This window comes from Megascapheus bottae, chromosome 13 (genome assembly GCF_031878675.1).
Source record: "Megascapheus bottae isolate mThoBot1 chromosome 13, mThoBot2.hap1, whole genome shotgun sequence".
Classification (NCBI taxonomy): domain Eukaryota; kingdom Metazoa; phylum Chordata; class Mammalia; order Rodentia; family Geomyidae; genus Megascapheus; species Megascapheus bottae.
The window spans coordinates 60,226,465-60,241,318 of record NC_143521.1 but is presented as its reverse complement, the minus strand read 5'-3'; the positions used below and the strand labels follow the sequence as shown (position 1 = coordinate 60,241,318).

General features: G+C 50.4%; 1 protein-coding gene across 2 annotated transcripts in view; it reads left to right on the top strand.

The window, feature by feature from the left end:
- The window catches only part of Gak (cyclin G associated kinase), a 48,420-nt gene that overhangs the window by 17,609 nt on the left and 15,957 nt on the right, over positions 1 to 14,854 (top strand). For both annotated transcript variants that reach the window (XM_090343945.1, XM_090343944.1), the window contains exons 7-18: positions 664 to 753; positions 3,467 to 3,602; positions 3,936 to 4,048; positions 5,192 to 5,282; positions 6,475 to 6,598; positions 6,718 to 6,767; positions 7,355 to 7,503; positions 8,589 to 8,711; positions 9,435 to 9,568; positions 13,146 to 13,340; positions 13,564 to 13,681; positions 14,001 to 14,080. In XM_090343945.1, the coding sequence (XP_090200071.1) occupies positions 664 to 753; positions 3,467 to 3,602; positions 3,936 to 4,048; positions 5,192 to 5,282; positions 6,475 to 6,598; positions 6,718 to 6,767; positions 7,355 to 7,503; positions 8,589 to 8,711; positions 9,435 to 9,568; positions 13,146 to 13,340; positions 13,564 to 13,681; positions 14,001 to 14,080 (1,403 nt within the window). The remainder of the gene's footprint in view (positions 1 to 663; positions 754 to 3,466; positions 3,603 to 3,935; positions 4,049 to 5,191; positions 5,283 to 6,474; positions 6,599 to 6,717; positions 6,768 to 7,354; positions 7,504 to 8,588; positions 8,712 to 9,434; positions 9,569 to 13,145; positions 13,341 to 13,563; positions 13,682 to 14,000; positions 14,081 to 14,854) is intronic.

Here is a 14,854-nt window from a genome sequence, read left to right as displayed (position 1 = left end):
TGGGTGGGTGGGTGGGTAGGTGCGTAGATGTTCTGCATCTTGATCCTTGTCCCCAGCCCTTTCTGCGTTTATGTTTTTCAAACAGGGTCCTGCATTATTCCCAGCTGTCCTGGGTGGCAGTCTTCCTGTTACAGTTTCTGCAGGCACATATCATCATGTCCCACTTTTTATTGGCTGGGTCCCGAACATTATACTCAGCTGACCTCAAACCCCAGTCCTCTACCTTCTGCGTATGCATCTGCCTTTTAAAATCTCACCAGTAATTTTGGTTATTTTGTATGTCACAATCTGTGCCATGAAATTCATCTGGAAGCTTTTGTTATCTTCCTAGGCTAATGCCTTCCCACAAACTGACCTGTGTGCCCCCTTTGGGGTAGGTTTCTTGTGTAGAATGCAAATGCCTCTGAGCAAACAAAATGGCCTGTGGACAGTCACTTGGTGTGGTTGTATCTTATCAAACCTGGGTAGCCCATGAGGGTTTCTGTGAGATAAACCACACTGGGCAACAGTAGGCACTTGAATGCTTGATACCCTTCTGGGCACAGTGGAAGGACAGGGTACTATCAGCCTTCAGCAGAGTTTGAAAAGTTTAGGGCATCAGTACAAAACAAAAAATTCTGCTTATGTGTAACCTGATCTTAAGACATTTGTATTTTTCTTCAGATCACAAGGAACACCACACCCATGTACAGAACACCAGAGATTGTGGACCTGTATTCCAACTTCCCTATTGGCGAGAAGCAGGATATCTGGGTAAGACTTGAGTGCCTTTCCCTGAAATTGCCTGGTCAGGAGCAATAGGGCCTGTGCCCAACCCAGAGGCCTCCTGCCCCACAACCTCTTTCCCTAGCCCTTCCTTTCCTTTTCCTTTTCTTTTGTCTTTATTTTCTGAAGCATCATCAGTGACTGCTTCTAGCCAAGATGAATTGACAAAGAAGTTGGGGTGTCAGCATGCCTGTCTCTATACCTGTCCTGGCAGGGTATAGATATCCCTGCCTTGGTTCTACACCTGTCCTGATCTCTGCCCCTGGCCCCGAGCTCCAGACACAGGGATGTCTCTGCCATAGCGGACTGATTCCTGGAGCCCCTGCTCCCTTTGTTCTGTCCCCATCCACTAAGGGCAGCTGCTCTGCTCTCACACAAACCTCTGTGTAACCTCAGGAGCAGTCCATTATGCAGAGGGCACTCCTGGAGTGTCCTCAGTTCAAGTCAGTGCTGACTCTGTCTGCCCAGACAGGGTCAGACCCACAGGGTAAGGCTCCATTGTAACCTGCCAGTCTCAGGAGCTGGTCTCAGCGCCATGCAGTTGGCTCTGTCTCACATTGGGCTTGCACAACCCTTTCCTGGGGTTTGATTAGCTAGAAAGGTAAGGAACATATTTACTAGTTGTCCCTGTTATAAAGAGTAATAAAAGAGTACAGAAAGATGATGAGTAGGGCAAAGCAGTGGAGTTCCACGCTCCACCCAGGTGTTCCAGCCTTCAGGACCCTCCAGATGCCCAGTTGACTGACCCGCTTCTGTGATTTCTGTGGAGGCTTTGTACACAGACATGACCCAAATTTACCCTGGCAGGGGAGTTCGTCTTCCCTCCCCAGAGGTCGAGGGAGGGCCCTGAAGGACCCGGCCCTCCCCTGCCGCCTTACTCTATCTAGTGGTCAGCACTGTACTAAAGTTCCCTAGAGATCACTGGCCATCAGCCGCCTTGCTAGCATGGAAAATACCACTCTGAAGATTTCAGAGATTTTAGGAGGAAAAATTGCTAAATTTATATCTTTTTATTTATTTTAATTTTTTCTTTTTGGTCGGTCATGGGGCTTGAACTCTGTGCCTAAGTGCTGTCCCTGAGCTCTTCAGCGCAAGGCTACCACCCTACTCCTTGAGCCACAGCGCCACTTTTGGTTTTCTGGTGGTTAATTGGAGATGAGAGTCTCACTGTCTTTAGTGCCTGTGCTGGCTTTGAACCTTGATCCCCAGATCTCAGCCTCAGCCTGAGTAGCAAGGATTACAGGCCTGAGCCACTGGCACTGGGTCTAAATGTGTATCTTTAGCAGCAGCATCTACCCTGAGGTTTAGATTAAGATCTGTTGTGTTGGGAATCATGGGAATCCATGCTGTGTCTTTATGAGCTTTTTTGAATCTTGGCCCTTGACACACATCTAAATGTGCTTCAGCTCTCCAGCTCTTCTCCAGCTCCTGGCTGGGTAAAGTCCTGGTGTCTCAGTGTTCTCTGGGTCCATATAGTGGGTTGAACAGGTAGAATGAACCATAGGAGGTTTGGGACTGTGGTCTAGTGGTAGAGTGCTCATACAGAGCCCCGGGTTCCATTCCTCAGTGCACACACACATACAGAAAAGGCTGGAAGTGGTGCTGTGTGCTGTGGCTCAATTGGTAGAGCGCTAGCCTTGGGAAAGCTCAAGAACGGTGTTCAGGCCCTGAGTTCAAGACCCAAGACTGACAGGAAGGAAGGAAGGAGGGAGGAGAGAGAGAGAGAGAGAGAGAGAGAGAGAGAGAGAGAGAGAGAGAGAGGGAGGGAGGGAGGGAGGGAGGGAGGGAGGGAGGGAGGGGGAGGGAGGGAGGGAGGGAGGGAGGGAGGGAGAGAGAGAGAGAGAGCGAGAGAGCGAGAGAGGGAGAGAGGGAGAGAGAGAGAGAGAGAGAGAGAGAGAGAGAGAAGATCCTAGACTCTTTGGACTTTGATTTGTGGGTATTACATAAATTCTTGACTTTATTAAGAGCTGGATGGAATGCGGCATAAGTTGAATTGGTCAGATACAACAATAAAGTTTTTAAAAAAGAACTAACCGCAAAAACAATCCAGTTTGGTGGGAATCCTCAAGTGGTCACCACGCCCCTTGTGCTACCCATTCCATGGCTTATCAGGATGGGGCTAGTCCCCACCCTTGGCATCCCCCATGCCATACATGGCAAGGTTCTCATGTCTGCTGGCCCACAAGTCTGGTGCTTGAGTAAGAACTCCGAAACCTTGAAAGGAGCCTTTTGATTTGAAGATAAGAGCTTGGGGCTTGCAGTTGCCAACTGTGCAACTTTTTGGAGGAGGTGGGAAAGCTAGGCTCCCTGTGGTGGAGACACTGTTGCTGGCCCACTCAGCCAGATGAACACTTGTAAGGGCTCCATACAAGTAAAAGTAGCCTGATTGGTAGGCTACGTAAGGCCTGAAGGGCTAGGCCCCAGTGGCTCATGCCTGTAATCCTAGCTGCTCAGGAGGCTGAGCTCAGAGGATCATGGTTTACAGGCAGGAAAATCCATTTAACTATCCCCAGTTAAGCAGTGAACAAGCCTGAAGTGGAGCTGTGACTTGAGAGTGGTAGAGCACGAGCCATAGGCATCCAGGCCAAGTTGAAGCCCCAAGACTTTGTACCCAGCACTGTTTCTCTTTCCTCTCCTCCAAGCCAAGACCACACCATGTATGCTAAGCCTTGGGTTTCATCGGTCTCCACTCTCTCCACAGGCCTTGGGCTGCATCCTGTACCTGCTGTGTTTCCAGCAGCATCCTTTTGAGGATGGAGCAAAACTTCGCATCGTCAATGGGAAGTACTCGATTCCTGTGAATGACACTCGATACACGGTTTTTCATGATCTTATTCGTAAGTTGCTGTTTGAGTTTTCTCGACACAGGGAACTAGGGGAGGAGCCTTCCTTTTAGTTTCAGGGCACACTCACTGGCTGTGCTACCCCAGTTCCATCACTCTGACAGCATCCCTGGGGGACTTCTTCCATGAAACTCCCGACTGCCTGAGCTTTGGGCATCATCTTGTTCAGTTTTATGGTTGATCTCTTCCATTGATCTTTCCTCCATTTCTGAAGTCATCCCTTGTAAAGTGAGTGGCCTTGAGGCCGGAACAAGAGCAGGGGGTGCTCTCTGGGCTAGGCCCAGGACTCTGGGCAACATGGATGAGAGCTGCTGTGTTCTGCCACAGGCTCCATGCTGAAGGTCAACCCGGAAGAGCGATTGTCCATCGCTGAGGTGGTACGCCAGCTGCAGGAGATTGCTGCAGCCCGAAACGTGAACCCCAAGGCCCCTATCACAGAGGTAAGGGTGTCATACCTCTGAACAGACTGCATCTGGACCCTCCAGGTGCACACATTGTATGTTTTGTTTTGGGTTTTTTTTTTTTTTTTTTGCCAGTCCTGGGCTTGAGCTCAGGGCCTGAGCACTGTCTTTGGGTTTTTCTCAAGGCTAGAGCTCAGCACCACTTCTGGCTTTTTTCTATGTCTGTGGTACCAAGGAATAGCATCTGGGTCTTCATGCATGCTAGGCAAGCACTCTTACCACTGGGCCAAACTCCAGGCCCACACATTGTATGTTCTTAATGTAACCCTGAGGGGCCTCTTGTACTCACGGTGCAATCATAGATCCTTGAAAGCTCACAGTAATCATACTGGATCCTGTCTGGGTGCTGTCTTAGGTGATCTCATGCTCTAAACATGCTCTTCTGACCTAAATGAGCCCAAGATCTTTCCCACCTGGTGGTGCTTGCTCAGGTCCCAGTAGTATGTGAGTTCTCTCTGCATCTCATAGTTGCCTGAATTGGGCATCTAGTCATAGTTTCATAGTCTCCTGGCCATATTCATCTCTAAGCTCTGCCCACAGCTGCCAGCTCTCACAGTTGAGCTGAGACAACCTCTCCCCCGCCACCCCCCCCTTCCCAAATGCTGTCTGCTTGGGGAAAGCAGGCAGTCCAGGAAGGCACCTGAAGACAGTTCATCAACTGAGACCAGCCTGCATCCTTGGGGTATAGATGGGTTGTTGATTCTCTGGATATTGCTATGTTCAACACAAGGCTCAGGCCAGACTGTGCTCTTTCCCCTGCCCTACCTCTGTCTCTGCTGAGAGGAGGTCCTTCTTAAACCACTATGCAGAGACAGGAACTGTGGTTCCTCTTTTGTTTGCTTCCTGGCTGGTCAGGCCAGCTACCTGGATGCAATACAACAGGCCTGGGGTGGGGGCTCGGGTTGGTAAGTACTTCCTGGCTGTCCTGAATGTCTGCTGAGAGCGGTGTGTGGAGGCTTTGTTTATGTAGTATGATGTGCCCTCTGTCTGAGTCTCTTGTGTGGGATAGCAAAACAGGTAGTGGACAGGTAGGTGATCTCACCTCTGGCTTGTGCTTGCACACTAAGAGCACGAGTTGGAGGGTGGGTATGTGAGAACTCACCGTGACCTTGACTCTTACAGTTGCTGGAGCAGAATGGAGGCTATGGGAACCCGGGGTCATCTCGAGCACCACCTCCTCCTGGAGGCTCCACCAACAGCGGCTACAGTGGAGGTGAATGCCCTGACCTGCCTATGCAGACTACTCCACAGAATGTCCACTTTCTTGATCTGCACCAGGCACCCAGCATGCATCAAGGAGGACCCCAAAATCCTGCTCCCATGGGTTTTTAGCCTGGTAGCAGGAGGCATACTACAAGGGCAGGGTCTTGGCAGCTCAGGTGAGCCCATGCACTCAGGGTAGGTTGTAGGAAGGATCAAGTCATTGAGGGAAGGAGTACCAGAGAAGGGCCCAGAAGAACCCTGGGTTGTGTTCCACACAAATTCACCTTGGGGCATCAGCAAGCAGAAGCTGACTTACCTTCCATTTAGGGTTAAAATGGGGTCTATCTCTTGGACACAACTGACCTCGGGCTAACAGCCACTCCAGAGATCAGGTTGTAGCCTAGAACCAGAAGGCATGTTGCAGCCTGTACAGCGTGCTCCACTCAACCCAGAGGGAAGTGACTCTTCTCCAGGTGGAGAATGTCCCAAGATCTTTCCCGGGAGCCGGGCATAGAGCACCAGATCTGTTTGGGAAAGATTGTTAGCACCTGTGCCCTGAGACCATCAAACACTGGCAGTGTCTGACAGGGCTGTGGAGGAGGGGGTGCAGACAGGAGCGGTGGTCTTCCACCTGGTGCAGGGCTGTGAGAGCGATGAAGATTGTAGGGTAGATAGGAGCATGGATCAGGACTCCTCCTCGTCCCTTATTCCGAGATGTCAAGGGTTCTGGGTCCTTTCTTGAAGTCTTTTATTTTCTGGGAAGAGGATTCTGTCCCTGGAAGCTGGCCGGAACACTGTTCTGGACACCTCAGGTCACATACTGTGCGCTCAGCACGTGGTCCAGTGACTGGCATGTGGAGTCTGTGGAGTGAGTAATTCTGCCTCATGCTGTGTAAGCTTGATGTTCCTGTAGGTATGCAGAGACTGAATCACATCTGCATCTACTGCCACAGCCCCTGAGGTCCTTGAGGGTCTCAGATTCACTCTAGAGTTGTGGCCAGGGTGGTATGGATTGAGTTGTCATTATGAGGTTGTATCTCTCCCATCAAGTGGATAGAGCTCCTGCGGACCGTGGAGTCCAAGACCACATGGTATTTACTGCATTGACTCTGCCCTGTGTGAAACAGGGCCCGCTGTGGGTAGTGGGCCCCTCGCCCACCTCCAATGCCTGCCTATGACCTACAGAGGCCTCTGTTGTGCAGGACTGGCTCTGGCTGAGTACGACCAGCCCTACGGTGGGTTCTTTGACATCCTTCGGGGTGGGACAGAGCGGCTCTTCACCAATCTCAAGGACACATCCTCCAAGGTCATCCAGTCTGTAGCTAGGTGAGTGTGGGGGCAGCATGTAGGAGGTGCTAGGCCACCCAAACGGTCTTCACCTGGGTAGCTTCTGTGCCGACTGTTGAATGCTTCCCATCACGATTACATGTTTCTTTTAATTCTAGCTACGCAAAAGGTGACCTGGACATATCTTACGTCACGTCCAGGATTGCAGGTATGTCTGGTGTGTCAGGCTGTTGGCTGGGACTCTGGCCCTTTCTGTGTGTTACAACCCTGGGTGCTAAGTCTCTGTTTGGAACCTGGGTCAGGGTTTGGTGAACACAGCTGAGATATCTCTTCTCCGGACCCCTTGGCATCCATGACCTGCCCTAAGATACAGCCAGGGGCCCCATACCAGAGAATCAGTAGATGGGCAACCTATGTTCAGTGTATGTCCTGGTCTATGCAGTGGGCAGGGATAGTGTCAGCTTCTTACACAATGGGACTTCCAAGCTGATGCTGGATACATCTGAAGCTGAGTGAAAAGTAACCGGAAAAGTCCATTGTGCCACTTGAAGATCCTATCTGGGATACTCCCAGCAGTCCCTGTAGTTGATTCCATGGCATCCGCTGTGGGGTAGGTAGTAGGTCTGTACTCGCCCATTCCTGCAGGGGCTGGGCTTCCACAGAACACCGATGAGATGGCTGTGTGTGGTCGCTGCTGGCCAGTGGCTGCTGCAGGAGGTGCCAGACCAGAATGTGAGTGTCGCCTCTTGACTGTGGTGGCCATGCTGTGTCTGACAGGGGCCTACTCTTTTTCAGTCATGTCCTTCCCAGCAGAAGGTGTGGAGTCAGCCATCAAAAATAACATAGAAGATGTGAGACTGTTTCTGGATGCCAAGCACCCAGGACACTATGCTGTGTACAACCTGTCCCCAAGGACTTACCGGGCCTCCAAGTTCCACAACCGGGTAAGTGGCCTCAGGTTTGTCTTTCTGTGTTTTGTTTGTTTGCTTTTTCATTCTTCTCTGACTTCAGGACCATTCCAGGAGCTGGATTTACCACTAATTTCAGCACTGGCCTGATCTCCAACTCATCAGGCATTGGTAGGGAGCAGGCTGGAGCTGGAGGCAGCCTGAGTGACCTGGGAAGGAGGCCTTACCACACAGACCCTGGGGAGATGCCCAGAGGCTCGCTCTTCCTTGTTGCTAGCTTCAGTGGGCCACCTGATCACACACCATTGATTTTTTTTCTCACATTTTTTATTGTAATTAATAGAAGGGTTCTATTATATTCACCCTTTCTCATGTCTTGGTTCCCATTTCCCTCTCCCCATCCCACCTCTCATCTTGTTTTCCTCCCTTCCCTATCCGACTTCAAATAACCAAATGAGCATATATACAATATATCAGATAACAAGGTGAAATACTGTAACAATATGAAATAACCAAGGGACAGCAAGAGAGATGAGAGATCACATAGTACATTAAGGACAACAATCACCCATTATATGGCTTTTGTTTCTATATCCTGGAGGTCCTTTCATTTAGTGTCATACTGTATGGCCTTATGTATCTTGATTTTGTTCTGTTGTAAATCTCTGCTAGGAGAGCCAAGGTTTCTACTGATTATGACAAATGAGGGAAACCATTGAGCCCATGTTCCTTTGAGTCTGGCTTACTTTACTTACTATGATTTTTTCTGAGTCTTTCCGTTCTTTCTGATGGCAACATAAAATTCCATGGTGTATAAATACCACATCTTGTTGATCAACTGAGGGCATCTGGGTTGGTTCCATCGATTTCTTACACTTAAGCATAAGGCTTTTCCAGTTCTCAAAACTGACCCAAAACATAGCCAAGGGTGGTCTTCTGTGCACTCCCCTGAGTCCTGTAGTGTGGGACTCACAGCCGGTTTCCACATCTGTGCAGTCCCTCGAGTGGGCGTTGCTTTGTGTAAGGCAGGCACAGGAGAGGCAAGGTGGCCATGCCATGGTGCTGGGTTAAGTGCATGGAGCTGGCACAGAGCACCGCTGAGTAGGACCCTCTGTCCACAGGTCTCTGAGTGTGGCTGGGCAGCCAGGCGGGCACCACACCTCCACAACTTATACATCCTCTGCAAGAGCATGCATGCCTGGCTCCGGGAAGATCCCAGGAATGTCTGTGTCGTGCACTGCATGGTGAGTGGGTATGGCTGTGCCCTGGGGTCACTTGATCTCAGCCAGAGTGGCTCTGGTCCACAGGGGCAAACCCTGAGCAAAGGATAGTCTGTACTCAGAAATGAGTCTGGTGGGCACACATCACCCCATGGACCCTGCCCCTTTGTCAGTGTCCCAGCCAGCATGCTGTATAGCCAGCATGGAAGGCACACAGGCGAGTGGGGACCCCATTTGGTGGCCTTTTGAGGTCAGTGAGTTCTTGCCTTGAGTCTCCTCATCTGGGGAGGGAGAGGGTCGAGGGAGCCTTGCATGGCACGTGGAGCCCAACAACACACTTGGGGCTCAGTCATACTGTCCTGAAGGTATTAGTAAAAGTGATACCAGGAATGACGGTAAAAGGTGTGAAGAAAGTACTAAATGCATGACAAGACCAGCTAGCTGAGCCTGAGGTTGGATGGAGACAGTGCTGAGGAGAAGCTGGCTAGCCAAAAACCTTTATTGAGGAGCCTCTCTATTTTCTGCTGGTCTCTGAATTCTCCCTGCATTAAGCACATATAGGTAAGTTCCTAATATTGTGTCCTTTCCTCAGCCCACAACACAGACATTTAAGAAGTCTACAGGAACTGTCACAAGCCCTTGTCCTAAGTGTGCATGGGGAGGTGTGTGCAAGGAGCCTGTGTCGTCCTGTTCTGGGATGGGAGCCTTGTCCTGAGTGTGCAAGAAGCCTGTGTCCTTTTGTTATAGGATGGGAGGGCTGCCTCTGCCGTGGCCGTCTGTGCCTTCCTGTGCTTCTGCCGTCTCTTCAGCACTGCTGAGGCTGCTGTGTACATGTTCAGCATGAAACGCTGCCCACCTGGCATTTGGCCATCCCATAAAAGGTATCAGCTGACTCTCACTAGGGCAGCAGTGCCTCAGGCTCTGTGCGCTGTGAGGAGATGCCCTTGCTGCATTGAATTCGGCACTGCTCTCGCCAGAGCTTCTTGGCCCAGAGCCAACCTTATCCACTTCACATGCCTGATTGGTGCCAACAGGCATGGGAGCCTGGTTTGGCGGTGTGCTTCTTAGGGCCCATCTGTGTACCCCAGGGAAACTCCTGTGTGGACTTTGAAGGTGACAGGAGAATGCCCTGGATCCTAGACGTTGTGCGGATAGGGAGTGACCCCCTGCTGGCTGAGGCTCCAGAGATGTGGGCAGTGCTCAGATGCTCAGGACTGGTGGTACTCTCAGGTTAACTCCCTTTGGCAAGAGCTCAGTAAGGCCAAGCCTTGGAGAAAAGGGGAGCTTATGCTAGGCAGTGCATCCTCACATCTACACAGTCAAAAGGCCATGGTTGCTGTGGGGACATAGACTGAAGTATACCAGAGTAGATGTGGCTGCTGCATGTAGTGGGTGAAGTGGACAGGAGTAGACATGGTGGCTGAACGTTGTGGTCTCCTTTTCTGTGGAAGAGTGCCCTCAACACGCACAACCTACCTCTGAGAATGGGTGGAGCACACAACCAGAAGCCAATGCAGATGCTAGAAAGAGTCTGGGGTCCAAGCTAATGTGTGGCCCCACTGTGGAGTGTCTTCCTGCCTGCAAATGACACCACTTGTGGGCAGCGGAGGTGGCTAGTGATTTCCACAGCCTTGGGTCCCTGGGAACAGGACCCTGAACGACTATCACAGCCATGTTGTAACATCAGGTCTCAGACAGTGGTAACTGTATTCTTATGAATTCTCATGTGCTTCTGCTGGGGAGGCAGGGGAAGTAGGCAGAATGTTTCAGCACACTGAGTGCACAGACTGTCACTCGTGTATCCCACTTGTGAAACCTGGGTGGGATAAATTAGGACAGGGAGGGCCTCCAAGACCCTGCCAGGACCTCCCGCCCCCTTGGAACCACAAAGGCAGAGTGCTGTTCCTTTTTTAGCAGTGATGCTCCAACTTCATCTCTGCCTTTTGCAATCCCCCCCTTTGGTCTGAGGCTTCCAAACCATCTTCTGGCTGACTTAAAGAGTGCTAAGGAATACAGTCATTGGCTGTCAGGGCAGATGGGACTTGCGTGAGAGGCGGCACTCGTGGATGGGTCAGTAGAGGTGAGGCCCAGAGGCCCACAGTGTTGGAGGGTTCACCTGTTGACAGCCCTTACCCACCAGTTCTTATGGTGGGGATGGGCCCTGCCTGACGTCGTCCCTCCTGGCAGGGATAAGCTGGACTGAGGAGTACATTTGAAGTAAGTGAAGAGCTGAGCCTGGTAGTGCAGGCTGTGAGGCATTCCTGCCCTCGGGAGGTGAAGGTTACCTGGGCTCTGCAAAGAAATTGTCCAAAACCAAAAGGCAGACCGTGTAGTTCACATAGGGTGATTGTGAATTGATGGGCAGAAGGGTGGGTTACTCAGGAGGTAGGTGGAGGTAAGAGAGAGGATCATAGTCTAAGGTCATCCTGGGCACAAGCACAAGACCCTACTGCCATACTAAAAGCAGAAGGACTGGGATTGTGACTCATGTGGTAGAGTGTGTTCTGGCAAGCCTGCCCTGAGTTGAAATAATAATGATAAATGCTGGCCAGTCTGTTGAAGACCGACCCTAGCAAGGAAGGGAGACAAAGTGTAAGATGGGAAGTTGTCATAGTCATGTGTAGTAGTGGAGCTGTTGAGCTCTTACTGAGAGGTCAGTGCTGCTCAGTTAACAGCCAGCAAGGCTCTGAAGAGACCCAAACCACTGCAGAGGGCCCAAGACGCATGTGAGTGAATGCTAGGAGGGGAAGAGTACAGAGCAAAGCACTGAAGAGATGAGCCAGGTGTCTCTTGAAATTCACAGCAAATACCAAGCCACGGGCCCTGGAAGCACCTGAATTCTCAAGTAAAGCTTGACCTTTGGCCCTCTTGGGGAGCTTGTTTCTCTTTCAGTTTGACTTTTTATCCAGGCTCGCTCAGACAGCCTTAATTTTCTTGCAGCTGAGGACTTAGTGTCACTTTGTGCCAAGTGTCAGCTGGACAGACCTAAGTATTTGTGGATGGTTTGTTGTGGGCCACTGAAGAGAAATATCCCCCATGTTGATCAAAGCACCTGCAGAGGGACACCACAGGGTGAAAAGGTAGATAGAAAGATGTCTTGCTAGGAACACACCCCAAGAGAAAGTCACAGCAGCTCTATTATCACTAGGCAGAACAGATCAGAGCTATATCCTTGCACACAGGATGTAGAAGCAGGAACAGTGCAAGTTTGAGACCAACCTAGACTATATGGGAAAACCCTGCTTAGGCAGGGGAGGGGGAAATATCTATACACACACACATCTTAGTGTGTGTGTGTGTGTGTGTGTGTGTGTGAGTAGTAGTAGTAGTAGTAGTAGTAGTAGACTTCAAAATTCTTCTTTTAGTGATCAGTAGAACAAGAAGATAAAAAACCAACCAGCCAAGTACACTTGTAATCCAAGCTACTCTGGAGGCTGAGGTCTGAGGATTGCAGTTCAAAGCTAGCCCGGCCACAAAAGTCCGTGAGACTCTTATCTCCAATTCACCACCAGAAAACTGGAAGTGGTGCTGTGGCTCAGTGTGGTAGAGCACTAACCTTGATCTGAAGAGCTCAGGGACAGTACCCAGGCAGTTGGCCTTAGCTTCTCAAGAAGGTTTCACCAACAAGAAAAAAAGACATATTTTTTTCAGTTACGTGGGAAATATTGATCAAGCAGGATCACATTATGAACCATTAAACGTCAACAAATTAGCAAGTTGAAATTATGCATAGGAAATATGTTTGCAGGCCATAAAAGAATACAGCTAGAAGTCAGTGACAAAAAAGGATTTTAAAATTAAGCATCTTATAAATAACCTATGAGTGAATATTTTCAATTGAATAAAAATATAGCATCAAATTTGAGAGGAAGTCAGACACTGGTGGCTTAGGCCCACCAGTAAGATCTAAGGCTTGCAGTTCAAAGCTAAGCTAGGCAGAGACTGTTACCTCCAGTTAGCCAGCAAAAAGCGAGAAGTAGAGGTGTTGCTCAAGTGGTAGTATGCTTTTTGTGAGCAGAAAAGGCGGAGCAAGAGTCAGAGGCCCTGAGTTCAATCCCCAGTGTACACACATGCACGTTCAGAGGAGCAACTGAAACATTGCTTCAAGGGAAATTGTGTGTGCTGTGTGCACGTGCACCCGCGTGCATGCTGGTTCCAGGGCTTGAACTCAGGGCCTAGGTGCTGTCGCTGAGCTTCTTTTGCTCAAGGCTAGTGCTCTACCACTTGAGTCAGAGCCCCACTTCCAGCTTTATGAGTAGTTTGTTGGAGATAAGCATCTCACAGCCTTGGCTTTCCAGGCTGGCTTTGAATCTCAGCCTCTTGAGTAGTGAGGAATCACAGGCATGAGTACAGTGCCTGGCTACTTGAAGGGAAATTTATAATGTTTATAACATTAAATACTTATATTCAAAATGTCCAGCCACAAGTCATGTGGTGACAGGTGCGTGTCTACCCTAGGTACATTGAGTATGTGTGCGACATGGTGGCAGAGGAGCCCATCACCCCTCACAGCAAGCCTATGCTGGTGAAGGCTGTTGCCATGACCCCTGTGCCACTGTTCAGCAAGCAGAGGAATGGCTGTCGGCCATTCTGTGAGGTCTATGTAGGGGACGAGCGTGTGACCACCACATCCCAGGAGTATGACAGGATGAAGTAAGTACAGACCTCTGAAGGGGATCCTCCCTGCTTCCTGATATGCTGGAGCACGTGTGGCCCTGCACTGGGCTGGGGTGGGGTTCAGGAGGCCCCGTGGATGTGGCTGTGCAGTGGCTGTCCAGTAATTGGGTATACGATCAGAATGAGTGGATTTGGAGTTCCATCTTCAAATCTTGCGATATTATTTACTTACCTGGACAACTTCTCTCTTCTGTTGTAGGGAGTTTAAAATCGAGGATGGCAAGGCAGTCATCCCCCTAGGCATAACAGTTCAAGGAGACGTGCTCATTGTCATTTACCACGCCAGGTCTACCCTGGGAGGGAGGCTGCAGGCCAAGGTGGGTACCTCTGCGGCCACTGCTGTGGACTGTCTCTGTCACCCTGCGCTGGAACTGCTGTGGTTAGTCCTCTGGGCCTTCACATGGCTCATGGCAGACTGTTGGCTTTGTCTTGGGACACCCTTCACAGCCAAGGGCCTCTGGGGCTCTGCGCAGCATTTCTTGGCTCTTACCCAACACCGAGCAGCAGGTGTGGCCATGTCACCCCTGTCCCCTATATTTTCGGAGCCATCTATTAGAAGAGCTGGTTATCAGACTCTAGCTGACAGCTGTCCTAGAGTAGTTACATCCCCAGCGGTTCTTGTTTGTCTTCTCGCAGATGGCATCCATGAAGATGTTCCAGATACAGTTCCACACTGGGTTTGTGCCTCGCAACGCTACCACTGTGAAGTTTGCAAAGTATGTTGATGTTGCACTCTGCTGTAACCCCCTGGGAGAGGGCCAGGCACCAGGGACTGGTGAGCCTGTGCACATAGGTCAGTCCAGGGACTTCTGTGATGCCATGTGAGGGCATCTGTGACCCAGAACCAGTCCTTGACCCTGCGTAGAGCCATCTGGTGTTCTCTTCCAGGACTTCTCGGGGCCCAAGTGGCCCCTGCTTGATGCCCAGATAGCTTTGTTCTGATTCAGCATGCCGTGGGAGTGGCAAGTCTACCACATATTTTCTGAGGCCCTGCTATGTGTACAGTACTCTTGTGGGCACTGTGGTTGGAGGGGAGGTGCTGGTCCTTCCATCTGGATGTCTTTACTTTTAGAGATGAGCGTAGCAAGCGCAGCTAGGAGGAACAATCCTAAGGGGGTGTAATATCTTCGGCTACTGTGGATATTGAATGTTGACCATGGTAACTGGTACTGAATGGCTGCAAGCAGCAAGATGGGTGTTTCCAAACTTGTGCGTTTGTGTCTAGCTAGTAGTCTGTCTTCATTATGTGCTTATGAGCCCAGGCAGAATGATGTAAGTGCTGTCTCAAAAGTGAGCAAAAATGGGCCGAGTGTGGCCTAGTGGGAGAGTGCTTGCCTAGCATGCACGAAGACTCAGGTTCAATTCCTTGGTACCACATACGTAGAAAAAGCTAGAAGTGGTGCTGTGGCTCAAGTGGTAGAGCGCTAGCCTTGAGAAAGCCCAAGGAACTGGCAAAAAAAAAAAAAAAAGTAAGCAGAGAGCTCTTGCCC